This window comes from Dipodomys merriami, unplaced genomic scaffold (assembly GCF_024711535.1).
Source record: "Dipodomys merriami isolate MVZ:Mamm:240054 unplaced genomic scaffold, mDipMer1.0.p SCAF_32, whole genome shotgun sequence".
Lineage (NCBI taxonomy): Eukaryota > Metazoa > Chordata > Mammalia > Rodentia > Heteromyidae > Dipodomys > Dipodomys merriami.
The window spans coordinates 885,093-909,761 of NW_027204715.1; the positions used below are offsets into that span (position 1 = coordinate 885,093).

The 24,669-nt window shown below is 63.5% G+C and overlaps 1 protein-coding gene across 5 annotated transcripts; it reads left to right on the plus strand.

Moving 5' to 3' along the window:
* The first annotated feature begins 5,054 nt into the window (after positions 1-5,054).
* Slc6a18 (solute carrier family 6 member 18) lies at positions 5,055-22,248 on the plus strand. 5 transcript variants are annotated; one of them, XR_011376433.1, is made up of 13 exons: positions 5,055-5,257; positions 5,642-5,782; positions 5,931-6,068; positions 6,815-6,996; positions 9,468-9,578; positions 10,379-10,491; positions 12,192-12,320; positions 14,361-14,517; positions 16,711-16,915; positions 17,246-17,405; positions 17,545-17,707; positions 18,196-20,489; positions 20,529-22,248. XR_011376433.1 is itself a non-coding variant. In XM_070042131.1 (12 exons), exons 1-12 carry the CDS (start codon positions 5,098-5,100, stop codon positions 18,364-18,366), a joined length of 1,830 nt encoding a protein of 609 aa, XP_069898232.1. In that variant the 5' UTR covers positions 5,055-5,097; the 3' UTR covers positions 18,367-22,248. The 5 variants fall into 5 exon arrangements, 1 of the variants encoding a protein (XP_069898232.1); XR_011376434.1 differs by having other exon boundaries at positions 18,196-20,399; positions 20,517-22,248; XR_011376432.1 differs by having other exon boundaries at positions 18,196-20,320; positions 20,397-22,248.
* The last annotated feature ends 2,421 nt before the right edge of the window (positions 22,249-24,669 follow it).

Here is a 24,669-nt window from a genome sequence, read left to right on the forward strand (position 1 = left end):
CAAAGGTACAGAGTACCCGGGGCGTTTGCTCTTTCTGTGGAAAACAGGCCTTTAGGTTGACCTGGATTTTCTCAGAGGTCTCTTGGGCAAGTGGGATGGGGTGGCTCTCAGCCACACTCAGGCTTCACCCCTCCCTCCCCCACCTCCCCCTCCCTCCACAGGCTTAGCTTACACTGTCAGACCCTCCAGAAACCAAGTCCTCACCCCTGCCCTCTCCTGTGACCACCAGCTGGTCACCTGCAAGATCTTACATGGATACACGCCCCACAGACCTGCCCAGGCCAGGAAACGTACAGGGAGGTGGGAGGGCCCATCTTCCCCCTCCACAAAGGGCTTTGGCCCACAAAATGCCGGTTGGTGTCCATCCATGCAGGCATGCCCGGTCCCCGGGGGGCCTGGCCCAGTGCGCCCCGGTCCCTGGAGGCCTCCTGGGTGCGCACACTGGAAAGCTATGTGGATGCCCACCATGGCCTTGCTGCAAGCTGGCTCACCTCCTGGTGTCCCTGATCAGTGTGCTGCTTGCCAGTCTTGTGTCTCCGTACATGTCACAGCAGTACAGGTCTGTGGCTGTAACGCGTACCTGTCTAAATAAACACTCCCAGTTAATGTCCTTGGCCCCAGCGTTATGTGGACGGAAGGATGGGCTGGGCCACGGCAGACCCCAGAGCCTGGAGGGCAGGTGCGGCCGGGCCACGGCAGACCCCAGAGCCTGGAGGGCAGGTGCGGCCGGGCCACGGCAGACCCCAGAGCCTGGAGGGCAGGTGCAGGTGCGGCCAGGCCACGGCAGACCCCAGAGCCTGGAGGGCAGGTGCGGCCGGGCCACGGCAGACCCCAGAGCCTGGAGGGCAGGTTCTGGTGCGGCTGGGCCACGGCAGACCCCAGAGCCTGGAGGGCAGGTGCGGCCAGGCCACGGCAGACCCCAAGCCTGGAGGGCAGGTGCGGCCGGGCCACGGCAGACCCCAGAGCCTGGAGGGCAGGTGCGGCCGGGCCACGGCAGACCCCAGAGCCTGGAGGGCAGGTGCAGGTGCGGCTGGGCCACGGCAGACCCAGAGCCTGGAGGGCAGGTGCAGCCGGGCCACGGCAGACCCCAGAGCCTGGAGGGGAGGTGCGGCCGGGCCACGGCAGACTCCAGAGCCTGGAGGGCAGGTGCAGGTGCGGCCAGGCCACGGCAGACCCCAGAGCCTGGAGGGCAGGTGCGGCCAGGCCACGGCAGACCCCAGAGCCTGGAGGGCGGGTGCGGCTGGGCCACGGCAGACCCCAGAGCCTGGAGGGCAGGTGCGGCCGGGCCACGGCAGACCCAGAGCCTGGAGGGCAGGTGCAGGTGCGGCTGGGCCACGGCAGACCCAGAGCCTGGAGGGCAGGTGCAGGTGCGGCTGGGCCACGGCAGACCCAGAGCCTGGAGGGCAGGTGCAGCCGGGCCACGGCAGACCCAGAGCCTGGAGGGCAGGTGCAGGTGTGGCTGGGCCACGGCAGACCCCAGAGCCTGGAGGGCAGGTGCAGGTGCGGCCGGGCCACGGCAGACCCCAGAGCCTGGAGGGCAGGTGCAGCTGGGCCACGGCAGACCCCAGAGCCTGGAGGGCGGGTGCGGCTGGCCTCCACTCCATGCCAGGCTCTGGTTTGGGGGATGTCCATGGCCTGGGCTCCCACCTTGGGGAACCTGGCAGTTTGGTGGCCGGATGAAGACCAGGATATGGCCAGTGGCAGAGGCCACACTTTCCTGCCACTGCAGGTGACAGGTGGGCCTTGGCCTCGTGCCATGCCAAGGTCAGCTGGGAGTTGGGGTGGACGGGGAGAACCAGGAAGGACAGAAGAATCCGTGAAGGCGCTGGTAACTGTGCCCAGTACTCTCCTCCTGGGCTCTGTACGCTCTTCCCTTGCCCAGTACTCTCCTCCCATGCCCAGTACTCTCCTAATATGCCCAGTACTCTCCTAATATGCCCAGTACTCTCCTAACATGCTCAGTACTCTTCTAACATGCTCAGTACTCTCCTAACATGCTCAGTACTCTCCTAATATGCCCAGTACTCTCCTAACATGCTCAGTACTCTCCTAACATGCTCAGTACTCTCATCCCATACCCAGTACTCTCCTGTGCCCAGTACTCTCCTAACATGCTCAGTCCCCTCCCTCTATACCCAGTCCCCTCCTCCCATGTCTAGTACTCTCCTCCCATGCCCAGTACTCTCCTAATATGTCCAGTACTCTCCTAACATGCTCAGTACTCTTCTAACATGCTCAGTACTCTCCTCCCATGCCCAGTACTCTCCTCCCATGCCCAGTACTCTCCTAATATGCCCAGTACTCTCCTCCCATGCCCAGTACTCTCCTAACATGCCCAGTACTCTCCTCCCATACCCAGTACTCTCCTCTCATGCCCAGTACTCTCCTCTCATGCCCAGTACTCTCCTCTCATGCCCAGTACTCTCCTCTCATACCCAGTACTCTCCTAACATGCCCAGTACTCTCCTAACATGCCCAGTACTCTCCTCCTGTGGCCAGTACTCCCCTAATATGCCCAGTACTCCCCTAATATGCCCAGTACTCCCCTAATATGCCCAGTACTCTCCTAATATGCCCAGTACTCCCCTAATATGCCCAGTACTCCCCTAATATGCCCAGTACTCTCCTAATATGCCCAGTACTCTCCTAACATGCTCAGTACTCTCCTAACATGCCCAGTACTCTCCTAACATGCCCAGTACTCTCCCCCAGTGCTTTGTACCCTCTTCCCAAGCCCAGTACTCCCCTCCTGTGTCAAGTACCTCATGGGCAACTTTGCCTACCTCTTCTAGTCTCCAATCTTTTTTCCCTCTTCCTTAAAAAGGCTCCGCTGCCTGGTGTGAGGTCATACACCTGTAACCCCAGCTATTCAGGAGTTTTAAGGTCATGCACCTGTGACCCCAGCACTTTGGGAGGTGTGAGGTCATGCACCTGTGACCCCAGCTCTTCGGAAGGTGGAGAAAGGAGGATCCAGGTTGAGCCCAACCTAAACAAAGACAGCACAAGATCTTATCTGAAACACAAACAAAAAATAGGAAAGAACTGGGGTATGGTTCAAGTGCTAGAGTGCTTATCTGAGCCTGAGTTCGTCCCCAGTTGGGGGTGCGGAGAGGAGGTGGAAGAAGACCTAACAACCTGTCCACACAGTCGGGAGGGAGGACTAACAGCCTGTGTACACACAGTCAGGAGGGAGGGAGGACTAACAGCCTGTGTACACACAGTCAGGAGGGAGGGAGGACTAACAGCCTGTGTACACACAGTCAGGAGGACTCACAGCCTGCATCCACTGGGCCTGGCTTCTGGAACTTACATATCTGGAATTTTTGTCTCCAGGTTGGGAGGGCAAAGTGCAGAGGACTGTGAGGGTCACAGGTCCTGGCCCTTGGTGACTATAGCTGTGGCATCAGGCCCGAGAATGCCCCGTGGTCTCTGGGGCCCAGCCTGCCCTGCCCCAGGTGACTGAGGACCCAGCCTCCCCCGCCATGTGGGTGCTGTGGAGCTGAGAGGCGGGGGGGGGACGGGCTCTCTCCACTGCCAGCCTCTCCCTCTGACCCCCCATGTGTGGACAGTGGGCTGCACACAGCAGGGGTCTGTCTGGCGTTGGGCCTGGAACAGGTGCAGCCTGGGCTGGGGAGGAGGGGTCTCTGGAGATGCTCAGAACAGGGAGGAGACATCTAGAATCCACCACAAAGCCTGCACTCAGACCAGCAGAGGCACTAAACGCCAACACCTGACAGAGAATTGTAGAGAGCAGGACCACCCAGGACAGGACAGGACCACCCAGGACAGGACAGGACCACACAGGACTGACCCGGACCACACAGGACAGGACAGGACCACCCAGGACAGGCAGGACACACAGGACAGGCAGGACACACAGGACAGGCCAGGACCACCCAGGACAGGCAGGACACACAGGACGGGTAGGGACCGCATGGACTGGCAGGACACACAGGACGGGTAGGGACACACAGGACGGGTAGGGACCGCATGGACTGGCAGGACACCCAGGACGGGCAGGGACCGCATGGACGGGCAGGGACCGCATGGACGGGTAGGGACCACACAGGACGGGCAGGGACCGCATGCAGCTCCCCTGCAGGGGCACCTGTACAGCCAATGGCACAGCCCCCTTGGCAGACGCGGTGGACTCATGGCGTGTGTGTCCACACCACCCTGCGCTCAGCCCAGCCAGTGGCAGACACGGTGGGACTCATGGCATGTGTGTCCACACCACCCTGCGCTCAGCCCAGCCAGTGGCAGACGTGGTGGGACTCATGGCGTGTGTGTCCACACCACCCTGCGCTCAGCCCAGCCAGTGGCAGTGACTACCTGGGGCCGCAAGAGGCCAGTGCAGCCCCGCAGACTCTGCCTTGTGACCCCACCCATGGATGGCGGGCAGTTCCAGGGCTGTGGGGGCCAGCTTCTGCGGAAGGCAGTGGACGGCCTGCCGGAGGGTGCGCAGGCCTGGGCCCGCGTCCGCGGGCTGGCTGCCAGGCACGCGGGTCTCCTGTGGTGTCTCTCACGGAATGTGAATCTGACTACCTAGAACCTGGAAGCTTATTCCTAAAGATCCCAGCCTGGTGCCAGTAATCCTAGCTACTCAGGAGGCTCAGATCTGAGGATCTCGGTTCAAAGCCAGCCCAGGCAGGAAAGTCTATGAGACTCTTATCTCCAATAAACCACCAGAAGACCAGAAGTGGCGCTGTGACTCAAGCGGTAGAGCGCTCGCCTTGAGCTGAAGAGCTGAGGGACAGTGCCCAGGCCCAGAGTTCAAGCCCCATAACTGACAAAAAAAGATCTGCCTCCCAGGAGCCCCCAGGGGGTGGCCTGTTGAGCTGTGTGACAGCAGTAGGCCTGGCCTTCACCTGGACTCCACACCAGGGTGGACGGGGGGGGGGACACACACGGGGCCCGGCCTTCACACAGATCCACACCAGGGTGGACAGGGGGAGGACACCGTGTCGGGACCGCTTGGGAACAGGCCTTGGTTATCAATTAACCGACTCCTTTAAATCAGGAAGGCGCTGTCCCGGGAGGGAGCGCCCGCGCCGCTCTGCGTCCTGCGGCCAGCCCGCCCTCGGGGAGCCCTCTGGCATGGCGCAGGCCGGGGAGCCAGGCCCACTTGCAGAGGACGGCAGGGACGAGAGGCCAAAGTGGGACAACAAGGCCCAGTACCTCCTCAGCTGCATCGGGTTCGCCGTGGGGCTGGGGAACATCTGGAGGTTTCCGTACCTGTGCCAGACCTACGGGGGAGGTAAGCAGGCCCGGCCGGCCGCCACACCCTGCGGGAGGACAGAGCCCGCACACCCCTGTCCTGGGTGCAGTCTACTTCACTACTGCACACCGAAGGGCCCGCTGCCACTGAGCCCCTCCCAGGCATCTTTAGGGCCCCGCATTCCCACACGGGCCAGGAGGACCCCAGGTCTGCCTGCCGGTGCTGCTGCTGCTGGACGCACCGGTGGCCACCTGCTGACCCCGCGTCCCACGGGGGCCTCCCTCGTCCCCTACCTCACCGCCTGCTGACCCTGAGTCCCACGGGGGCCTCCCTCGTCCCCTTCCTCACCGCCTGCTGACCCTGCGTCCCACGGGGGCCTCCCTCGTCCCCTTCCTCACCGCCTGCTGACCCCGCATCCCACAGGGGCCTTCCTCATCCCCTACCTCATCGCCCTGGCTTTTGAGGGGATCCCGCTCTTCCACATCGAGCTCGCCATCGGCCAGCGCCTGCGGAGGGGCAGTGTCGGGGTGTGGATGGCCATCTCGCCCTACCTTGGTGGAGTAGGTGTGTACCCGCCTCCAAGACCGACGACGGGGCCCCCGGGCGGGCAGAGGCCGTGGCACAGACTGCTCGGGAGACCCGCGTGCCCATCCCGGGCCGGGTGTTTGTTTTGCTCTTGTTCTCACTGTGTGGGGCGCCACCGCGCCTGCAGGCTTCGGCTGCTTCACCGTGTCCTTCCTGATCGGCCTGTACTACAACACCGTCCTCGTGTGGGTCCTGTGGTTCTTCCTCAACTCCTTCCAACACCCTTTGCCCTGGAGCACCTGCCCGCCAGACCTCAACAGGACGGGTGAGGCACGCAGAGCTGAGGTCCTGGGAGGCGCGGGCGCGTGGCGGGAAGCTGGGCCCTGCGTCCTACTCAACATCCCGGGAGGGAGCTCAGTGTGAAATCCAGCCCCTTTCGTCTGTGCTCAGCCTCTGCTGGGCTCAGGGCCCCCGGACGCCGGCCACTCCCAGGGAGGTGTCTGGCTTCTGGCAGACATTACCCCAGCCTTGGGCCCAGAGAAGGGAGAGGGCTCCACCGCCCAAAGGAAGCAGGGGAAGCACCTCCCACGGGCGCCGAGGCTGCTGGGGCACGGGACCCGCTGGGGAGGCCCGAGGCCTGGGCCTCCTCTGAGCACGGGACCCGCTGGGGAGGCCCGCGGCCTGGGCCTCCTCTGAGCACGGGACCCCTGGGAAGGCCCGCGGCCTGGGCCTCCTCTGAGCACGGGACCCGCTGGGGAGGCCGGCGGCCTGGGCCTCCTCTGAGCACAGGACCTCTGGGGAGGCCCGAGGCCTGGGCCTCCTCTGAGCACGGGACCCGCTGGGGAGGCCCGCGGCCTGGGCCTCCTCTGAGCACGGGACCCGCTGGGGAGGCCGGCGGCCTGGGCCTCCTCTGAGCACGGGACCCGCTGGGGAGGCCGGCGGCCTGGGCCTCCTCTGAGCACGGGACCCGCTGGGGAGGCCCGAGGCCTGGGCCTCTGTGCAGCGCATCTGTGGTGGCAGTGTGGCTACCCCAGCTCCAGGGCCAGCCGGTGACCGCCCGCCTGGCCGCAGGGTTTGTGCAGGAGTGTCAGGCCAGCAGCACTGTGAGCTACTTCTGGTACCGGCAGACGCTGAACATCACAGCCGACATTGGCGACAGCGGCGTGGTCCAGTGGCAGCTGCTCCTCTGCCTGGCCACCTGCTGGATGGTTGTGTACCTGTGTGTCATCAGAGGTATCGAGAGCACTGGGAAGGTGAGCGTGGCCGGGACCCTTCCCCCTCCCCAGGACCTTCCCAGGCTGCTCTGAGCTCCGCCGTGAGCCCGGCTCACCACGCTGCTGTCTTCCCAGAGGACCGGCCCTCCATCCTCCTGGACCCGGTGATGTCCCGCTCCGGGGCTCGTCGATGTTGGCCAGCCAGCCCAGCTCTCTTTAAACCACCTTAGCATATCTACTCCTCACCTATATACATCATGCTGGAAGTGTGTCGCCTGGAGGCATCATTTAATCACATCTCTCTTTCTTTTTTCTGTCAGTTGAGCTCTGGGCCTGGGCGCTGTCCCTCAGCTCTTCAGCTCAAGGCGAGTGCTCTACCACTTGAGCCACAGCGCCACTTCCAGCTTTCTGGTGGTTTATGGGACATAAGAGTCTCGTGGACTTGCCTGCCCGGGCTGGCTCTGAGCCGCCATCCTTGGGTCTCAGCCTCCTGAGTAGCTAGGGTGACAGGTGTGGCCACTGCGCCCGGCGCCCGTCTCTTTTATCATCCAATCTGACAGCGCTGCCTCTTCCAAGAGGCGCTTGCACTTCACTCACAGCGAGCGAGCGCTGGCCCGGGGAGAGTTCACCCCAGTGCTACCTCGCTTTCAGTCTGGCCAGTCTGCTCTGTGTCTCTTTTTCCGGTGTAGGCCTCTGTACTGGTGTAGTGGCGGTCGGGGCTCGGGGAGCTGGCGCCCCATCCCATGCTAACCACTGGTTATTGTGCCTTAAAAAGCTCATTGCTCTTTGCTTTCCTCCCTCCCAGCCTTGGCGGTATTCTCATACATTTTGCTTACAAATAAATGGCAGATGATTTTCTCCGTCTTTGTCCTCTCTTTCCTCTTTGTCTCTCCTCTCCCTCCCCCTCTCTCCCTCGTTCTCCTCTCCTTTATCCTTTCCTCTTCTCTCCCTCTCTTCCTCCTCTCTCTCCCTTTCTTCCTCTCCCTCTCCCTCCTTCCCCCCCCCCCAGCACTAGGCACGGTATGTGAGGCTTCGTGCTTGCTGCACAGGTGCTCTGTACCTCCAGTGTGCCCCAGCCCCGTTGGACGGGTGATTTTTGAGGTCTTGCGTTTTATCAGACCAGCCTGGGTTTTGCCATCCCTCTGCTTGTCTTCGTGTTGCCGGGGGTGACAGGCATGCTGGCAGGGACAGCATTGATGGCCCTGGCTGGCCCCAAGCCCCAATCCCTGACCTCTGCCCCCATGCGGCTAGGATTGGAAACCCCGGTCTTGCTCAGGGATTCTTCTATAGCAACTTAAGCAGCAAGAACACCAGCATCGCTCTTCACCGCTGCGTGGCTCCGTGGCAGCCCAGGCTGACCACACCAGTGAGCCTGCGCCCCGGCTTGGGTTTTGGCTTGGTGCCCCGGGGCCTCTGCCCAGGGCCTGGTCACTCTGTGCATGTGCTCAGCCAGCTGCAGACAGCACCACCCCACACTCAGCTCCCCACAAGGACAGGTGGCTGCCAGGTCCCAGAGCAGAAGCGGTGGGCAGGGCCTCTGGAAGCCTCCAGGGCGCAGGCCGTGAGGGCAGTGCGTCCACCTGCAAACCATCACCTGTGGTCCTCAGAGCCCAGACGCTGCCCCTGCCCAGGGAGGCAGGCACTGTGTGCAGGGGAGGGTCCACAATGCAGCCAGGGCCCTGCCTGCGGCCAGCGGGCATCAAGATAAAGAGGATGGGAGCCACAAGGTCCTGGCTGGGAACACAGACAGGAGGAGGCTGGAGAGGAGGCCCAATGGGAAAGGTCAGAAACAAAGATGCCCAGGGATACCAGGATACTGGAAGGAAGGAGGGGAGGCTGCAGTGGAGGATAGAAAGGGGTAGGGGAGGCTGGAGGAATGGGGGAAGGTGGGAGAAGAGGAGTGGGGGGCAGAAAGGCACAGCTCGGGCATCTACCAGGGACTAGCCCCAGTCACGGGGCACTGTCCTGTCCTGGCCAGTCCACGCCTGCCCAGCTGTGCCCGGCCTGTTCTGGTCAGTCTACGCCTGCCCAGCTGTGCCCATCCTGTTCTGGTCAGTCTACGCCTGCCCAGCTGTGCCCGGCCTGTTCTGGTCAGTCTGTGCCTGTCTAGCTGTCCCCATTCTGTTCTGGTCAGTCTGTGCCTGTCTAGCTGACCTCACAGAGGCCCAGTGGTGAAAGTGATGGCAAGTGTGATATCCTGAGAAGCCAGAAGCAGGACCCCAACCCGGATGTGACCCCAGCTGCACTCACACACATCTGGGTGTGGCCTGAACTCACACACACACATCTGGGTGTGGCCTGCACTCACACACACACACACACACACACATCTGGGTGTGGCCCCGGCCTGCGCACACACACACACACACACACACACACACACACACACACACACACATCTGGGTGTGGCCTGAACTCACACACACACATCTGGGTGTGGCCCGGCCTGCTGCCCACCTGCCCCCTGCCGGCTCCCCTGGCAACAGCTGCTAATGCTTTGTGTCCTCCAGGCCATCTACTTCACCGCCTGCTTCCCCTACCTGGTCCTGACCATCTTCCTCATCCGAGGCCTGACCCTGCCCGGGGCCACTGAGGGCCTCGCCTTCCTCTTCACTCCCAAGGTGAGTGGAGGCTGGCGTAGGATGGCTGCGCTGCCTGGAGCAGATGGGTAGAGGCCAGGCGGGCCAGGCCGTGCAGGGGTGGGGGCGGGGCGGGGAGCGCTGTGTTCTGGGACAGGTGGACGTGGGGCCGCTGCGCTCATCGGGCAGGCTGGAGGACCAGGCTTGGGCTTGGGCACAGCCGAGAAGCTGCCTGGGAGCCCGGGGCCGCTCTCCCCCGGCACGGGCGGCACCCCGGGCCTGCCTCCAGCAGTGGACACCTTCCTGGCCACCCCAGTTTGCGCAGGGTCCCAGGGCATGCGCTCCCCAGGTGTGAGGATGCCACGGCCCGGGGGCCGCTGCAGAGGCCCGCAGAGCCGACGAGTCTGCCCAAGTCTCTGGCGGCAGCCAAACCAACAGCTCCTGCGTGAACGCTCCGCACCCCCGCCTGGAAACGGTGCCTGAGCCCAGGCTGCACGGCCTCCTGCGGGCCGAGCAGACCACAAGCCTGTCAGCACACCAGAGAACAGGGTCACACTGCACCACCAGATCGTAGAACAGCACCACACCACGCCACAGACCCCAGGACAGGGCCAGCTCCCCCACCACACCACAGAACAAACCCACACCACGCCAATAGACCACAGAACAGAACCACGTCATGCCACAGGCCACGGAGCAGGGCCAGCCCCTGCCCCCTGAGCACCCCTTGAGGTCTGTTCTCTCCTGTGTGAAAGCCCCAAAGGAATGCAGAGAAGGTTCTGGAACAGTTGAATGGGCTGGGAGATGGGACCTGCTGCACAGGCCTCCCGGTCTTGTTCCAGATGCAGACTCTCCAGAATCCCCGGGTGTGGCTGGACGCGGCCACACAGATTTTCTTCTCCCTCTCTCTGGCCTTCGGAGGTCACATTGCTTTCGCAAGCTACAACCCACCCAGGTAGGTGAGGGAGGTGTGGGTGCGCTACAACCCACCCAGGCAGGTGAGGGAGGTGTGGGTGCGCTATAATCCACCCAGAGAGGTGGCCAGCGTGGGTATGGCGCGGAATCCTCTCCTGAGGCCAAGCAAACCCTTCTTGACGTCGGTGGTCACTCTGGGGACCAGGGCAACCTGTGTGAATGTGGGGTGGGAACTGGGTGCTGGGCCTGGCACCCCGTGGGGTCCAGCTGTCTCCGAGGACAGCGGGGCGGCCTGGCGGCATCCAGCATCTCCCGGGGAAAGTCACTCATCAGCCAGGCCCAGGGCTCTGCCCATCCCAGGAAGCCGTCAGAAACGCTCTGCAAACAAGGGTGTCCATTTGGAAAGAGCAGTGCCAGGGAAAGGCGAGGCCGGGAGCCACCGTGGGCGGGTTCAAAGAGGGCTCCCCAAGGGGAGGCAGACAGCTGACGCAGTAATCGCTGGCCACGGTGACCGGTCATCAGGGTGGCACCGGCACGCCGGCTGCCGGCCGAGGTCCTCCGGGAATGCAGCCTCTGGGGCCCACGGTGCCGCCGGGATCCTCGCTCTCGCCTCACACGGGCGTGACACTCGCAGGAGCACCTCCGCACAAGGGTCACAGCCACGTCCACAGTGTGCTGACCCTGCTGACCCCTCAGAGGCGGGGCTGCTTCCTGGGGCCCACCTCCTGGGGCCCGCAGGACCCCACATCCCCAGCCAGGAAGCAGGACGGACTTTAAACCCGGAACCACCTGCTGCCGGCCGCCTTTCCGTCCACTGAGGGGTGGGTGGGTGCCTGCGGCTGCGGGGAGGACTCTGGCCGGCCGCGTCCCCAGCCATCTTCAGGGACAGATGCAAGGACCAGGGCCTCCGAGCACCTGGGACCACCGCTCGCCAGCCTACACGCAAGGGTGCCCTTCTCCCGAGACGGGACCCAGCCCTCAGCCTCCTGCTGCGCTGTCTGGGGCCTCTCCAGTTTCAGACCCTTAGTAGCCTTGAAGTGAGCTGTATGAAGGGAGTACAGGGAGGGGCTGAGGCCTGGGGGCTCAGGTATCACCCACAGGCTGTGCTCGGAGTGGGGCCCCGGGCTGGGAACCCCCGCAGACTGTGCTTGGAGTGCAACCTGGGCTGGGAGGGGCTGTGAGGGGCTGTGAGGGGCTGAGAGGGGCTGTAAGGGGCTGTGAACCCGCAGACTGTGCTCAGAGTGCGACCTGGGCTGGGAGGGGCTAGGAACACTGGGAGGAGCTGTGAGGGGCTGGGAACCCGCAGACTGTGCTCAGAGTGTGACCTGGGCTGGGAGGGGCTAGGAACGCTGGGAGGGGCTGGGAACCTGCAGACTGTGCTCGGAGTACGATCGGTCTGGGAGGGGCTAGGAACGCTGGGAGGAGCTGTGAGGGGCTGGGGACCCGCAGGCTGTGCTCGGAGTACGATCGGTCTGGGAGGGGCTGGGAGGGGCTAGGAACGCTAGGGGGGGCTGGGAATGCTTGGAGGGGCTGTGAGGGGCTGGGAACCCGCAGACTGTGCTCAGAGTGCGACCTGGGCTGGGAGGGGCTAGGAACGCTGGGAGGGGCTGGGAGGGGCTGGGGACCCGCAGGCTGTGCTCAGAGTGCGACTGGGCTGGGGGTCCAGGGAAAGGCCCCATGTCTCCGCACGTGGGCGGGCTGTGAGCCCATTGTGGGTGATGCACTTGCGCTTGTGCCCAGGAACAATTGTGAGAAGGATGCTGTGGTCATCAGCCTGGTCAACAGCCTGACTTCCCTGTACGCGTCCCTCACCATCTTCTCCATCATGGGGTTCAAGGCGACCACGGACTACAGGAGGTGCCTGGACAGGTGAGCACAGTGCCAACTGGGCGTCCCAGGGCACCGCTGGGCTGGGGTGGGGGTGGGGTGCACCGCCACGGGCAGGGTGGAGCCGTCCTGCAGCGGGGTGCCTCAAATCTGACCGCCAGTGTCCTTGTAAGAGACAGAAGAGGGCACGGAGGGAGAGCATGTGGGGACACAGGAGAACGTGGCTGTGGCCTGACTGTTACAAGGCTGTGACGTGTGACGTGGCCGTGGGCTGTGGCGTGATCGTGACTATAACAGGGCTGTGACGTGTGACGTGGCCGTGGGCTGTGGCGTGGCCGTGACTATAACAGGGCTGTGATGTGTGATGTGGCTGTGGGCTGTGGTGTGACTGTACCAAGGATGTGATGTGTGACATGGCCGTGAGCTGTGGCGTGGCTGTGACTGTAACAGGGCTGTGACGTGTGACGTGGCCGTGGGCTGTGGCGTGGCTGTGACTGTAACAGGGCTGTGACGTGTGACGTGGCCGTGACTGTAACAGGGCTGTGACGTGTGACGTGGCCGTGAGCTGTGGCGTGGCCGTGACTGTAACCGGGCTGTGACGTGTGACGTGGCCGTGGGCTGTGGACGTGGCTGTGGTGTGGCCGTGGCTGAGGGTACCAGCGCCTCCGGCACTGGAGGAGGCAGGGACACTTCTCAAACCCCGGCTGTTCTGCCCCGGCTTGGACTTTGATGAGGTCTGGAGATGGAGCGGCTGGCACTTGCCTGGGATCAGGGAAGAGACGCCGGCATCCGCCGCTCTCGGGCGTCTGCGGTACCCAGGGGACGGCTTGCTCTAACCCCGCGGGCACAGAGGACAGAGCGGCCGTGCCACGTGCAGCCCGCGCCCCAGCCTCAGAAGCTGTGAGAAGGGGCAGCGCCCCAACAAACAGCGCGGACCCTCAGAACAAGAGAATCTTCCAGCACACCTCCACCACACCTCCAGCAAGCCTCCAGCACGCCCACACCACGCCCTCCACCACGCCCTCCATCACGCCCTCCACACCCTCCACCACGCCTCCAGCACGCCTCCAGCACGCCCACACCACGCCCTCCATCACGCCTCCATCACGCCCTTCACCACACCCTCCATCACGCCCTCCATCATGCCCTCCACCACGCCCTCCATCACGCCCTTCACCACACCTTCCACCACGCCCTCCACACCCTCCACCACACCCTCCACCACGCCCTCTACCACGCCCTCCACCACGCCTCCGTCACGCCCTCTTCCACGCCCTCCACCACGCCCTCCACACCCTCCACCACGCCCTCCACCACGCCCTTCACCACACCTTCCACCACGCCCTCCACCACACCCTCCATCACGCCCTTCACCACGCCCTTCACCACGCCCTCCACCACGCCCTCCACCACACCCTCCATCACGCCCTCCACCATGCCCTCCATCACGCCCGCACCCCCAGTACACGCCAGGACACGGGGCAGCGCCGCTGCACTGTGTGAGGTTATTTTAAACAGCAAGATTGCCAGCAAAAATGCGAAGAGTGGGGCGCTCGATGGGGCACAAAGAGACATGGGCAGCGGGGCACGAGACGGCGCCAAGTTCTCGCCTGGCTGGAGCCTCGTGGGCCACTGACTAAATTTTGTCACCCCGTGTCTGCCCGGAACCACAAAAGAGCTCAGGTACCGGGCCGGGCGCGGCGCAGAGCTCCGGCTGGACGGCCCCGCCCCGGGCGCCAGCCCAAGCGTCGCCAGGCTTAGCAGTTGGTTCACCAGGTTGCGGACCGCGCGGAGGGCCTGCTGGCACTGAGTCCCGCCTGGTGCGCCTCCGCTCCGGAGGGCTCAGCGTGTTGGGCGGTGGAGGAGCAGCCCTCCCAGCCCAGCCTGAGAAGCCCGTCAGGAAGCGCGCGTCTCCTCCCCATTCTCACGCGGCCCCGGGGGTCTGAGCAGGCCGGCGGGGGGGCACCGGGGGTCCTGGGCCCAGCCTGACGTGGGGCCATGGCTGCTAGTGTTTGCACGAGCATTTCCTGGGATGTACGCGCCACGCCACCCCTTGCTCACCAGCCTTCCTCCACCCTGCAGGAACATCCTCAGCCTCATCGATGAGTTTGATTTCCCGGAGCAGAGCATCTCCAGGGACGACTACCCAACCGTGCTCACGCACCTGAACGCCACCTGTCCACAGAGAGTGGCCCGGCTCCGCCTGAGGGCCTGCCAGCTGGAGGACTTCCTGGATAAGGTAGTGTTTGGTGGGGAAGGTAGTGGAAGTGGCGTGGAAGGACGGAGGCTGTGTGCGTGGGACGGGTGGGGGCGGGGGGGGGGGCTGTGCCCGGGACGGGGTCTGTGCGGGACGGGCGGGGGCGGGGGGGGCTGTGCCCGGGACGGGGTCTGTGCGGGACGGGCGGGGGCGGGGGGGGGCTGTGCCCGGGACGGGGTCTGTGCGGGACGGGCGGGGGCGGGGGGGGGCTGTGCCCGGGACGGGGTCTGTGCGGGACGGGCGGGGGCGGGGGGGCTGTGCCCGGGACGGGGTCTGTGCGGGACGGGTGGGGGCGGGGGGGCTGTGCCCGGGACGGGGTCTGTGCGGGACAGGTGGGGGGCGTGGGATGAGGGGGCTGTGTGCGGGATGGGAGCCTGCGCAGGACAGGGGGCCATGTGCGGGACAGAGGGGCCGTGTGCAGGACAGGGGGCTGTGTGCGGGACAGGGGGCCGTGCGTGGGACGGGGGGCTGTGTGCGGGACAGGGGGCAGTGTGTGGGACGGGGAGCTGTGTGTGGGACAGGGGGGCAATCTGTGGGACAGGGGGGCCGCGTGTGGGACGGGGGGCCGTGCGTGGGACGGGGGGCCGTGCGTGGGACGGGGGGGGCCGTGCGTGGGACAGGGGGGCCGTGTGTGGGACAGGGGAGCCATGCGTGGGACGGGGGGGCGTGCGTGGGACGGGGGGGCTGTGTGTGGGACAGGGGGCAGTGCGTGGGACGGGGAGCTGTGTGTGGGACGGGGGGCTGTGTGTGGGACAGGGGGGCCGTGTGTGGGACAGGGGGGCCGCATGTGGGACAGGTGTCTGCATACGGGATGGGGGGCTGCGTGCGGGACGGGGGGCTGTGGGGTGGGGGGGCTGCGTGTGGGACAGGGGGGGCCGTATGCCAGATGGGGGGCCACTGTGGGACAGGAGGCCATGTACAGAAGGACAGGAAGCATGTAGGGTCAGTCTGGGAGAAAACAACTCAGAGGAACGTTTCTCACAGATCCAAGCCCAGGCTTGGCTGAGGGGCGGTGAACACCATCTGCCTCGAGGCCTAGGCAGGGCATGTGCACGCGTGTGGTGTGGGTGCCGTGTGGCGCGGGCAGGGCATGTGCATGCATGCGGTGTGGGTGCCGTGAGGCGTGGGCAGGGCGTGTGCACGCGTGTGGTGTGGGTGCCGTGTGGCATGGGCAGGGTGTGTGCACGTGTGGTGTGGGTGTCGTGTGGCACGGGCAGGGCATGTGCATGCGTGTGGTGTGGGTGCCATGTGCCGCGGTCAGGGTGTGTGCACGCATGTGGTGTGGATGCCGTGTGCCGCGGTCAGGGCATGTGCATGTGTGTGGTGTAGGTGCCGTGTGGTGTGGTCAGGGCATGTGCACGTGTGTGGTGTAGGTGCCGTGTGGTGTGGTCAGGGCGTGTGCATGTGTGTGGTGTGGGTGCCGTGTGGTGTGGTCAGGGCATGTGCACATGTGTGGTGTGGGTGCCGTGTGGCGTGGGTAGGGCGTGTGCATGCATGTGGTGTGGGTGCTGTGAGGTACAGGCAGGGCATGTGCACGCGTGTGGTGTGGGTGCCGTGTGGCGTGGGCAGGGCGTGTGCACGCGTGTGGTGTGGGTGCCGTGAGGCGTGGGCAGGGCGTGTGCACGCGTGTGGTGTGGGTGCCGTGTGGCGTGGGTAGGGCGTGTGCACGCGTGTGGTGTGGGTGCCGTGTGGCGTGGGCAGGGCGTGTGCACGCGTGTGGTGTGGGTGCCGTGAGGTGCGGGCATGGCATGTGCACGCGTGTAGTGTGGGTGCCGTGAGGTGCGGGCATGGCATGTGCACGCGTGTGGTGTGGGTGCTGTGAGGTGTGGGCAGGGCGTGTGCACGTGTGTGGTGTGGGTGCCGTGTGGCACGGGCAGGGCGTGTGCACGCGTGTGGTGTGGGTGCTGTGAGGTACAGGCAGGGCGTGTGCATGCGTGTGGTGTGGGTGCCTTGAGGCTTGGGCAGGGCGTGTGCACGTGTGTGGTGTGGGTGCCGTGTGGCGTGGGTAGGGCGTGTGTACGCGTGTGGTGTGGGTGCCGTGTGGCGTGGGCAGGGCGTGTGCATGCGTGTGGTGTGGGTGCCGTGTGGCGTGGGCAGGGCGTGTGCACGCGTGTGGTGTGGGTGCCGTGTGGCATGGGCAGGGCGTGTGCGTCTGAGTGCCGCCCTGTGCTGCAGAGTGCGTCAGGCCCGGGCCTGGCCTTCCTGGTCTTCACGGAGGCTGTGCTGCACATGCCGGGCGCCCCTGCCTGGGCTGTGCTCTTCTTCGGCATGCTCTTCACCCTGGGCCTGTCCTCCATGTTCGGGAACATGGAGAGTATCATCACGCCTCTCCTGGACATGGGCATCTTGCCCAGAAGAATCCCAAAGGAGGGCCTGACGGGTGAGTGGAGGCATGGACGCAGGGGCCTGGCCCCTGGCAGGTTCTTGGCCCGCTGCCCACACGGGGCCTCTAGACACAGAACCCCAGGGGCCTCGCCTGGACCGCGCAGGGGGGGGGCTGGGCCGACTGCTCTGGGCAGTGGGGACACCATGGGCCAACTCAGGAGTCCAGGGCGGGGCAGGGGCTTTCCCTCCCACATGCCCATGGGGTCCTTCCTGCCCCAGGAGACAGGGAGCGATGGCCAGAGGCTGGGGTGGCCCCCAAGGGGCATCCCCCAGACCCCGAGCCCCTCGCACCTATGACCCCAGCCCACCCCGCGCCCACCTCCAGGGCTGGTGTGCCTGGTGTGCTTCCTGTGCTCCACCTGCTTTGTGCTGCAGTCTGGAAGCTACTGGCTGGAGATCTTCGACAACTTTGTGGCGTCTCTGAACCTGCTCATCTTCGCCTTCTGCGAGGTGGTCGGTGTCATCTATGTCTACGGGATGAAGCGGTGAGCTGCCCCTCCCCCCGAGCTGGACCCCCCACCACGGCTCACACCCCCACGCACACGGATGGGGCTCCCAGGCCCGGGCTGAGCCGGGCTGTCTTCCTGGGCCTGAGGGCAGCCTGTCGAGTGTCCTGTGTGGCAGGTTCTGTGATGACATCGAGTGGATGACCGGCCGGCGCCCCAACCTGTACTGGCGGGTGACATGGCGGGTGGTGAGCCCCCTCTTGCTGCTCAGCATCTTCCTGTCCTGTGTCGTCCTCCTGGCCCAAAGGCCGCCCCGCTACAAGGCCTGGAACCCCCAATATGTAGGTCTTCTGGTGGAATGTGGGGTTCTTGTGTCCTGGCCCCCACAGGGCCACTCAGGGCTGGATACCCCCACGCGGACAGGCCTCTGGCAGCATGGCCTGGCTTCGTGGGGCGAGGGGCGCTGGGGTGGCCTGGCCACGTGGGGTGACCGGGCGCTGGGGTGTACACAGCAGGAGTGGCCGAGGCCCAAGGCTGGGGCGCACCCCAGCAGGCGTGGCCGAGGCCCAAGGCTGGGGCGCACCCCAGCAGGCGTGGCCGAGGCCCAAGGCTGGGGCTCTCCAGCCTGCTCTCATCTCAGGAGAGGGAGTGAAGCTGCGGTGTGCTGCAGCGTGCTAGTGGGCAGCCTCCTCCCACTCGGGCTGGGGCTGGCTCCTCCCAGGGCCCCCGAGTATGGCACCCAGTCTCTGCAGGGCAGGCCCCTTGCACCCACGTGGGCTGGGGAGGGGGCATCCAGCGCAGGCTCCCAGTGCCCCTCCTGTCTCTGCAGGTGCAGTTCCCCTTGCGGGAGGAGAAGCTGTACCCAGGCTGGGTGCTAGCCACTTGTGTGTTCCTGGCCTTCCTGCCCATCCTGTGGGTCCCCACCATCGCGCTGGCCCAGCTGCTGGCCCGGCGCCGACAGAGGACGGACACACAGCCAGCCACCAGCCCGAAGCCGTAACACATCGGGGCCTGCGGAGGGAGCGGGCTGGGGGGGGGGGTGGCGCTCCTGGCGTGTGGTTGCTTAGATCAATACATGTTCTCTACCACCCATGCCCTGTGCCCACTGATTCCCCAGCTCACCCTCAGCACACAGCAGTCTCCAGAGATTCACAGGGCGCAGGATACCATGACCAGCCCTGCGTCCTGAGCATCTGGAGAACCTGATCCTCTCCCAGCCAGGACTGGGGGTGGTGGGGCGCTTCCACGCCAGCTGGGGCGGCACTCAAAATGGTGACATGCAGAGCTGGGAACTCATTGTAGGTGTGAGACCGCCATGTCACAAGTCATAGGAATCTGACCCCAGGCTGATCTCCAAGAAAAGGGCTGTGCTAAAATATGTAGGCCCTGGGCACAAAGAAGCCCTGGCAGAGACCCACCTGGGCTCACCACCTCTGAGGAGAGCGAGGTCCAGACGATTCAGACAACCTTCCCACCTTCCCACCTGGAGTCAGCCAAGTCGTGAGAGAATGAACAACGAATGCGGCGGTGCCATATTTATTTTCTCAAGGCTCAAGAAAGCATAAGAGACAGGCAAGGGGGCTCAGGAGGTGTCCGAAGTGAGAAAGAAAGACCACTTCTCAACCCACAGCTGGCACCGCGCCGTGCGGGGGGCTGACACCGGCAGGATGCGGTCTGAGGTGAACCCCGGAAGAGTCCACGAGACTGCATCTCCATGGAAGGAGAGCTGCCTGTGATCCCAAAACACCTGGTGTAGGCAGCCCCTGGCTATGAGCCATCCTCAGCGGGAGATCCTCGCTCCAGTCCCTCCAAGAGCAAAAGGCTATGCCGGGTGCCGCTGGTTCGTGCCTGAACCCTAGGCTATGCCGGGCGCCGCTGGTTCATGCCTGAGCCCTAGCTGCTCAGGAGGCCGAGAGCCGAGGCTTGAGGTTCAAAACCAGCCCAGGAAAGTCCATGAGCCTCCTGTCTCCAGTTACCACCTGAAAACTAGAAGTGGTGCTGTGGCTCAAGTGGTAGAGGAACAGCCTTGAGTGACAGCGCCCAGGCCCTGAGTTCAAGTCCCATGACCAACCAAAAAGAAGTCTGCTCAGCCAAGGGGTGACACTGCTCGCCACGCCAGTCCTCCGCAGTGGACTTCAGATCCCGGTGGAGGCTCAGCCCCGGGGTTGTGTGCCTGACACCACACGCCTCCTCCCTTCCCCCACCCCAGCAGCAGTGTGGACCAGCCCAGCTCTAAAGCAGCGGGTGTTGGACATGGAACTCACATCTGCCCATGGCTTCTGGTGGCCAGAAAAGCTTCGAGCATAAAAAACGAACTGGTAATGTGGTGCTGGCCATAGTGCTGAACACCCACGCTAGGTAGGCATCACCGTGCGGTGGGACATTGGGCTTGCTTCATGTAGTGAGCCATCCTTGCCACGGACAGCTCAGACCCTAAACAAAGCCAACCGAAGTGCCTGCAAGTGACCCCAGCACTCCAGCTCATGCTTCTCCCCACACCTGTCACAAGGGACAGGAGTGGACGCAGCAGGGGCCCACGCCCATCGAGAGGTGGACAGGAGTGGACGCAGCAGAGGCCCATGCCCATCGAGAGGTGGACAGGAGTGGACGCAGCAGGGGCCACGCCCATCGAGAGGTGGACAGGAGTGGACGCAGCAGGGGCCACGCCCATCGAGAGGTGGACAGGAGTGGACGCAGCAGGGGCCACGCCCATCGAGAAGTGGATACGGAACGCAGCTGGGTGCGGTGCCCTCAGCCTCTTCGGCTGCCCCGCGAGAACTCAGACGGCTATTACCACCAGCCACATCACAAACCAGGACAGGCCTCCTGACACCTCTGTGTGGCACGTGTACCCCACGCCAGCCCAGCATGCACCACTCCACAAAGATTCTCCTCCCCGGAAGATGGACAGGAGGAGGCCCCACAGGTGACTGACACAGACGGATGGACAGGAGGTCCCACAGGTGACTGAGTCACAGACGGATGGACAGGAAGAGGTCCCATAAGTGAATGAGACAGACGGATGGACAGGAGGTCCCACAGGTGACTGAGACACAGACGGATGGACAGGAGGTCCCACAGGTGACTGAGACACAGACGGATGGACAGGAGGAGGCCCCACAGGTGACTGAGACACAGACGGATGGACAGGAGGTCCCACAGGTGACTGAGACACAGACGGATGGACAGGAGGTCCCATAAGTGAATGAGACAGACGGATGGACAGGTGGTCCCACAGGTGACTGAGACACAGAAGTTGGTCCAAAACCCAGCAGAGGCCCACCCACCAAACATGCAAATGGCTCAGGGTCAGTAGCTGACTCCTCAGGAACTAGGAGCCGGTACCTGGCCACCACTCAGGGAGGTGGACAAGGCTGCCCAGGGAATGGGCCTGAGCCGTGACCACCCCCGTGTGCAAAGCACCAACATGCCCAGCCGCGGGTCGCTCTGTCCCAGGGCTTCGGTGCCGACTTGGAAACACACCACTGCAGGTGTCTGCTCAGGACGCACACAGCCCCCGCAGCTCCGTCCTCTAAGGCTAGCATTGTCTGGAGGTGCCTAAACCCAGGGATCACGGGTAACTCCTCGTCCCAGCGTCTAATGTGTCCGCTGCTGTACGGAAGCGGACTCTTCCTGCCTGGAAGACCTTGGCCCATGGCTGAGAACCGTGAGCCTCGTTAGATGGGCTGCGGACGCCCGACTGCCCTCTCGGCCCACACAAGCCCTGTCCTCAGCGGTGTGAGGCCAAGGGCAGACCAAGCTGCAGCGGGCAGCGGCCACACTCGGAAGGCACCAGACGGATATGGCCCTCCTCCACCCACAGCATGCTCCAGCGGTGGAGGTGTGCCACCGGCCTGGGCCCCCGTCAGACGGCGTCCAGCCTGAGGACGCTGCCCAGAAGCCCACCTAAGCCAGCAGGAGCCTCTGGCCCCTGCAGGCCACGGCTCAGGCGGCATGGGTGACTGGTGCGTGGAGGGCTGGCTGCGAGTCGTGCCCGGGCCTCTGGCCCCGGAGCTGCCTGGCGGGAAGCCACGAGCGCGGTCCACCCGGGCGTCAGGTCTCGCTCTGAGAACCAGCCCCGTGTTGTCTGCTGCTGCACCGAATCACCGAAACTGGCTTACACCAAGGTGCTCCGGGCGGTGCCCACCGGCCGGCATGGGGCGTGGGCAGGCTGCCCTGTCTCTCTGCTCATAAGCATCCCTTCACACACACCAAATCGTAGGCTTGGGCCCTTCCAAAGACTCCTGGTAGTCTTTCTCACACCCTAGTTGTCCAACTTCCTTCTCTTCCAGGACTAGGACACCAGACCCTGCCACGCAATCCAGGATGGCAACTTCATCCATGAGCTGCCTGAACGCCCCTCTGCCCCCCCCCCCCCCAGCACGGGTCCTAGCGTGCGGGGAGCACTGCTCTGCCCAGCCCAGGCTGTGGGAGGCTCAGAAGCTGCTCCGGGTGCACAGCATCATGCCAGGTGGCTGGCACTGAGCCAGCATCCTTGGCAGGCTACGGAAGGCAAGCCCCCTCGCTTGGCACCACTGGGGATTGGGCTCCACCCTTACCCAGTCTGAATTATTGCTCCATACACACATCTGGGAATCAACGCAAACAAGCTGCAGCCTACGATGTAGGGAACACCAAAACCACATTTTCTTTTCTTGCGTGTGGTGAATTTTTCTGGTGGTTAATTAGAGATACATCTCCTGGACTTTTCTGCTTCAAATGGGCTTCAAACCCCATCTCTCAGATCTTGGCTCCTCAGCTAGGATTTTTTTTTCCAGGCAGAAAAGTATTGGGGGAGAGCACACTGCACAAGATGGAATGTGCAGGCAGGCAAGGAAGGAGGAGGAGGAGGAAGAGAGCCCGGCCTGCCAGGCGCGCATGAGCTGGAATGCGCAGGGAGGAGGAGGAGGAGGAGGAGGAGGAGGAGGAGGAGGAGGAGGAGGAGGAGGAGGAGGAGGAGGAGGAGGAGGAGGAGGAAGAGAGCCCGGCCTGCCAGGCGCGCATGAGCTGGAATGCGCAGTGAGGAGGAGGAGGAGGAGGAGGAGGAGGAGGAGGAGGAGGAAGAGGAGGAGGGCCCGGCCTGCCAGGCGCGCATGAGCTGGAATGCGCAGGGAGGAGGAGGAGGAAGGGGAGGAAGGGGAGGAAGGGGAGGAAGGGGAGGAGGAGGAGGAGGAGGAGGAGGAGGAGGAGGAGGAGGAGGAGGAGGAGGAGGAAGAGAGCCCGGCCTGCCAGGCGCGCATGAGCTGGAATGCGCAGTGAGGAGGAGGAGGAGGAGGAGGAGGAGGAGGAGGAGGAGGAGGAGGAAGGGGAGGAGGAGGAGGAGGAGGAGGAGGAGAGGAGGAGGAGGAGGAGGAGGAAGGGGAGGAGGAGGAGGAGGAAGGGGAGGAGGAGGAGGAGGAGGGCCCGGCCTGCCAGGCGCGCATGAGCTGGAATGCGCAGTGAGGAGGAGGAGGAGGAGGAGGAGGAGGAGGAGGAGGAGGAGGAAGGGGAGGAGGAGGAAGGGGAGGAGGAGGAGGAGGAGGAAGGGGAGGAGGAGGAGGAGGAGGAGAAGGAGGAGGAGGAGGAGAGCCCGGCCTGCCAGGCGTGCATGAGCTGGAATGCGCAGTGAGGAGGAGGAGGAGGAGGAGGAAGGGGAGGAGGAGGAAGGGGAGGAGGAGGAGGAGGAAGGGGAGGAGGAGGAAGGGGAGGAGGAGGAGGAGGAAGGGGAGGAGGAGGAGGAGGAGAGCCCGGCCTGCCAGGTGCGCATGAGCTGGAATGCGCAGTGAGGAGGAGGAGGAGGAGGAGGAAGGGGAGGAGGAGGAAGGGGAGGAGGAGGAGGAGGAGGAAGAGGAGGAGGAGGAGGAGAGCCCGGCCTGCCAGGTGCGCATGAGCTGGAATGCGCAGTGGCTCACAGCAAGACTGGGAACTTCCCTTGGCCAAAGGAGGCATGACCAGGGTGGTCCAGAAGTGCCCTCAGAGGAAGCGGCTCCCGAGGAAGTGACCTCCTTCAGAGCCCGGGGCCGCCCACTGTCCCCAGGTGTGCTGTTACCGGGACAGACAAGGCACGGGCTTCTAGGGAAGGACATGTACATGGAAAGAAAACAAGGGGCCATTTTCCTGGGCGGACCTAACATTCCAGCCTTTTGACAGCAAGGGGCGTTGACATTAGGGGTAGAAGATATAGATGTCACCCATTCCGAAGGCAGCAGTAACAGTTCCTTGGTGGTGAGCGTGGGTATGGATGACATCTGAAAGAAATCTTACAAGGCAGGGGCTGAGCAATAAGAAAAAATATTATTAGAGGGCGCACTAACAGCAGAAGGAGGGGTTCAGGGAAGAAAATTAGAAATTAGATGGTGTGCTAGTTCCTATCTCCTGCATTCCAGGTGGTCCTAGAGTTGGAGGAAAACAACCCTAGCTGACATCTGGGGACTCGATGGGGGATAACCAGTCAGAAGCTGGGCTGGACTGGAGTGGTTGCAGGCCTGGCGTGAGGCCGTGAGCATTCACGCCAACGGGACTGAGATGTCTGGATTAGAGTATGGACGGAAGACCCAGAAATGCGCCACGGCCAACTGTCCTGAGACTAGGCCTCACCAGCTTTGATGGTGATCCTCTGATCAAAGGAGTCTTTTAGCACAAGACCCTTTTTATTCCCAATTGAAGCAACAAGATCAACAGAAATAGTTTTTGGTTGTTTGTTTTGTTTTTGGGGGGTCCAGTTGTGGGGCCTAAACTCTGGGCCTGGGCACTGTCCCTCAGCTCTTCAGCTCAAGGCTAGCGCTCTATCACTTGAGCCACAGCGCCACTTCCAGCTTCTTTTTTTGCTTATGTGGTACTGAGGAATCGAACCCAGGGCCTCAGGCATGTAAGGCAAGCGCTCTACCACTGAGCCACCTTCCCAGCCCCAACAGAAATAGTTTTAAAACAGGGTTTACCTGGAACTTGTTAAGAACAGAAGTTTTCCAATAAATACAGGAGTTATTTATCCCTCTGTGGGGCTGACTAAATGCTGCAGAGCACCAAAACCTGTAATGACAAAACTCACCGCATAGAGCACTTTCGGATACTACTTAAGATTGAAGCCAGCGCTGCGTCCAAGCAGCTTGCACACTTGGGAAACAGATGTTAAGACATGTTTGTGGGGCTGGGATGTAGCTCAGTGGCAAAGCGCTTGCCTAGCAAGTGCAACGTCCTGGGTTCGATCCCCAGTACCAAAAAAGAAAAGACAAAAAAAAAAAAAATACAGTTAAAAAAAGACATGTTTGTGTGCACCCAAATCTGATGAGCTTCTTTGTGGCTTGAGTTTAAAACTGCCCTCCCC

Excerpts from the sequence above, each read along its gene's own strand:
- Slc6a18 (XM_070042131.1), top strand. The coding sequence starts at position 5,098 with ATGGCGCAGGCCGGGGAGCCAGGCCCACTTGCAGAGGACGGCAGGGAC. Across the intron at positions 5,783-5,930 it reads GCCCTACCTTGGTGGAGTAG|GCTTCGGCTGCTTCACCGTG; the intron begins GTGTGTACCCGC and ends CCGCGCCTGCAG. Across the intron at positions 16,916-17,245 it reads CCCAAAGGAGGGCCTGACGG|GGCTGGTGTGCCTGGTGTGC; the intron begins GTGAGTGGAGGC and ends GCCCACCTCCAG.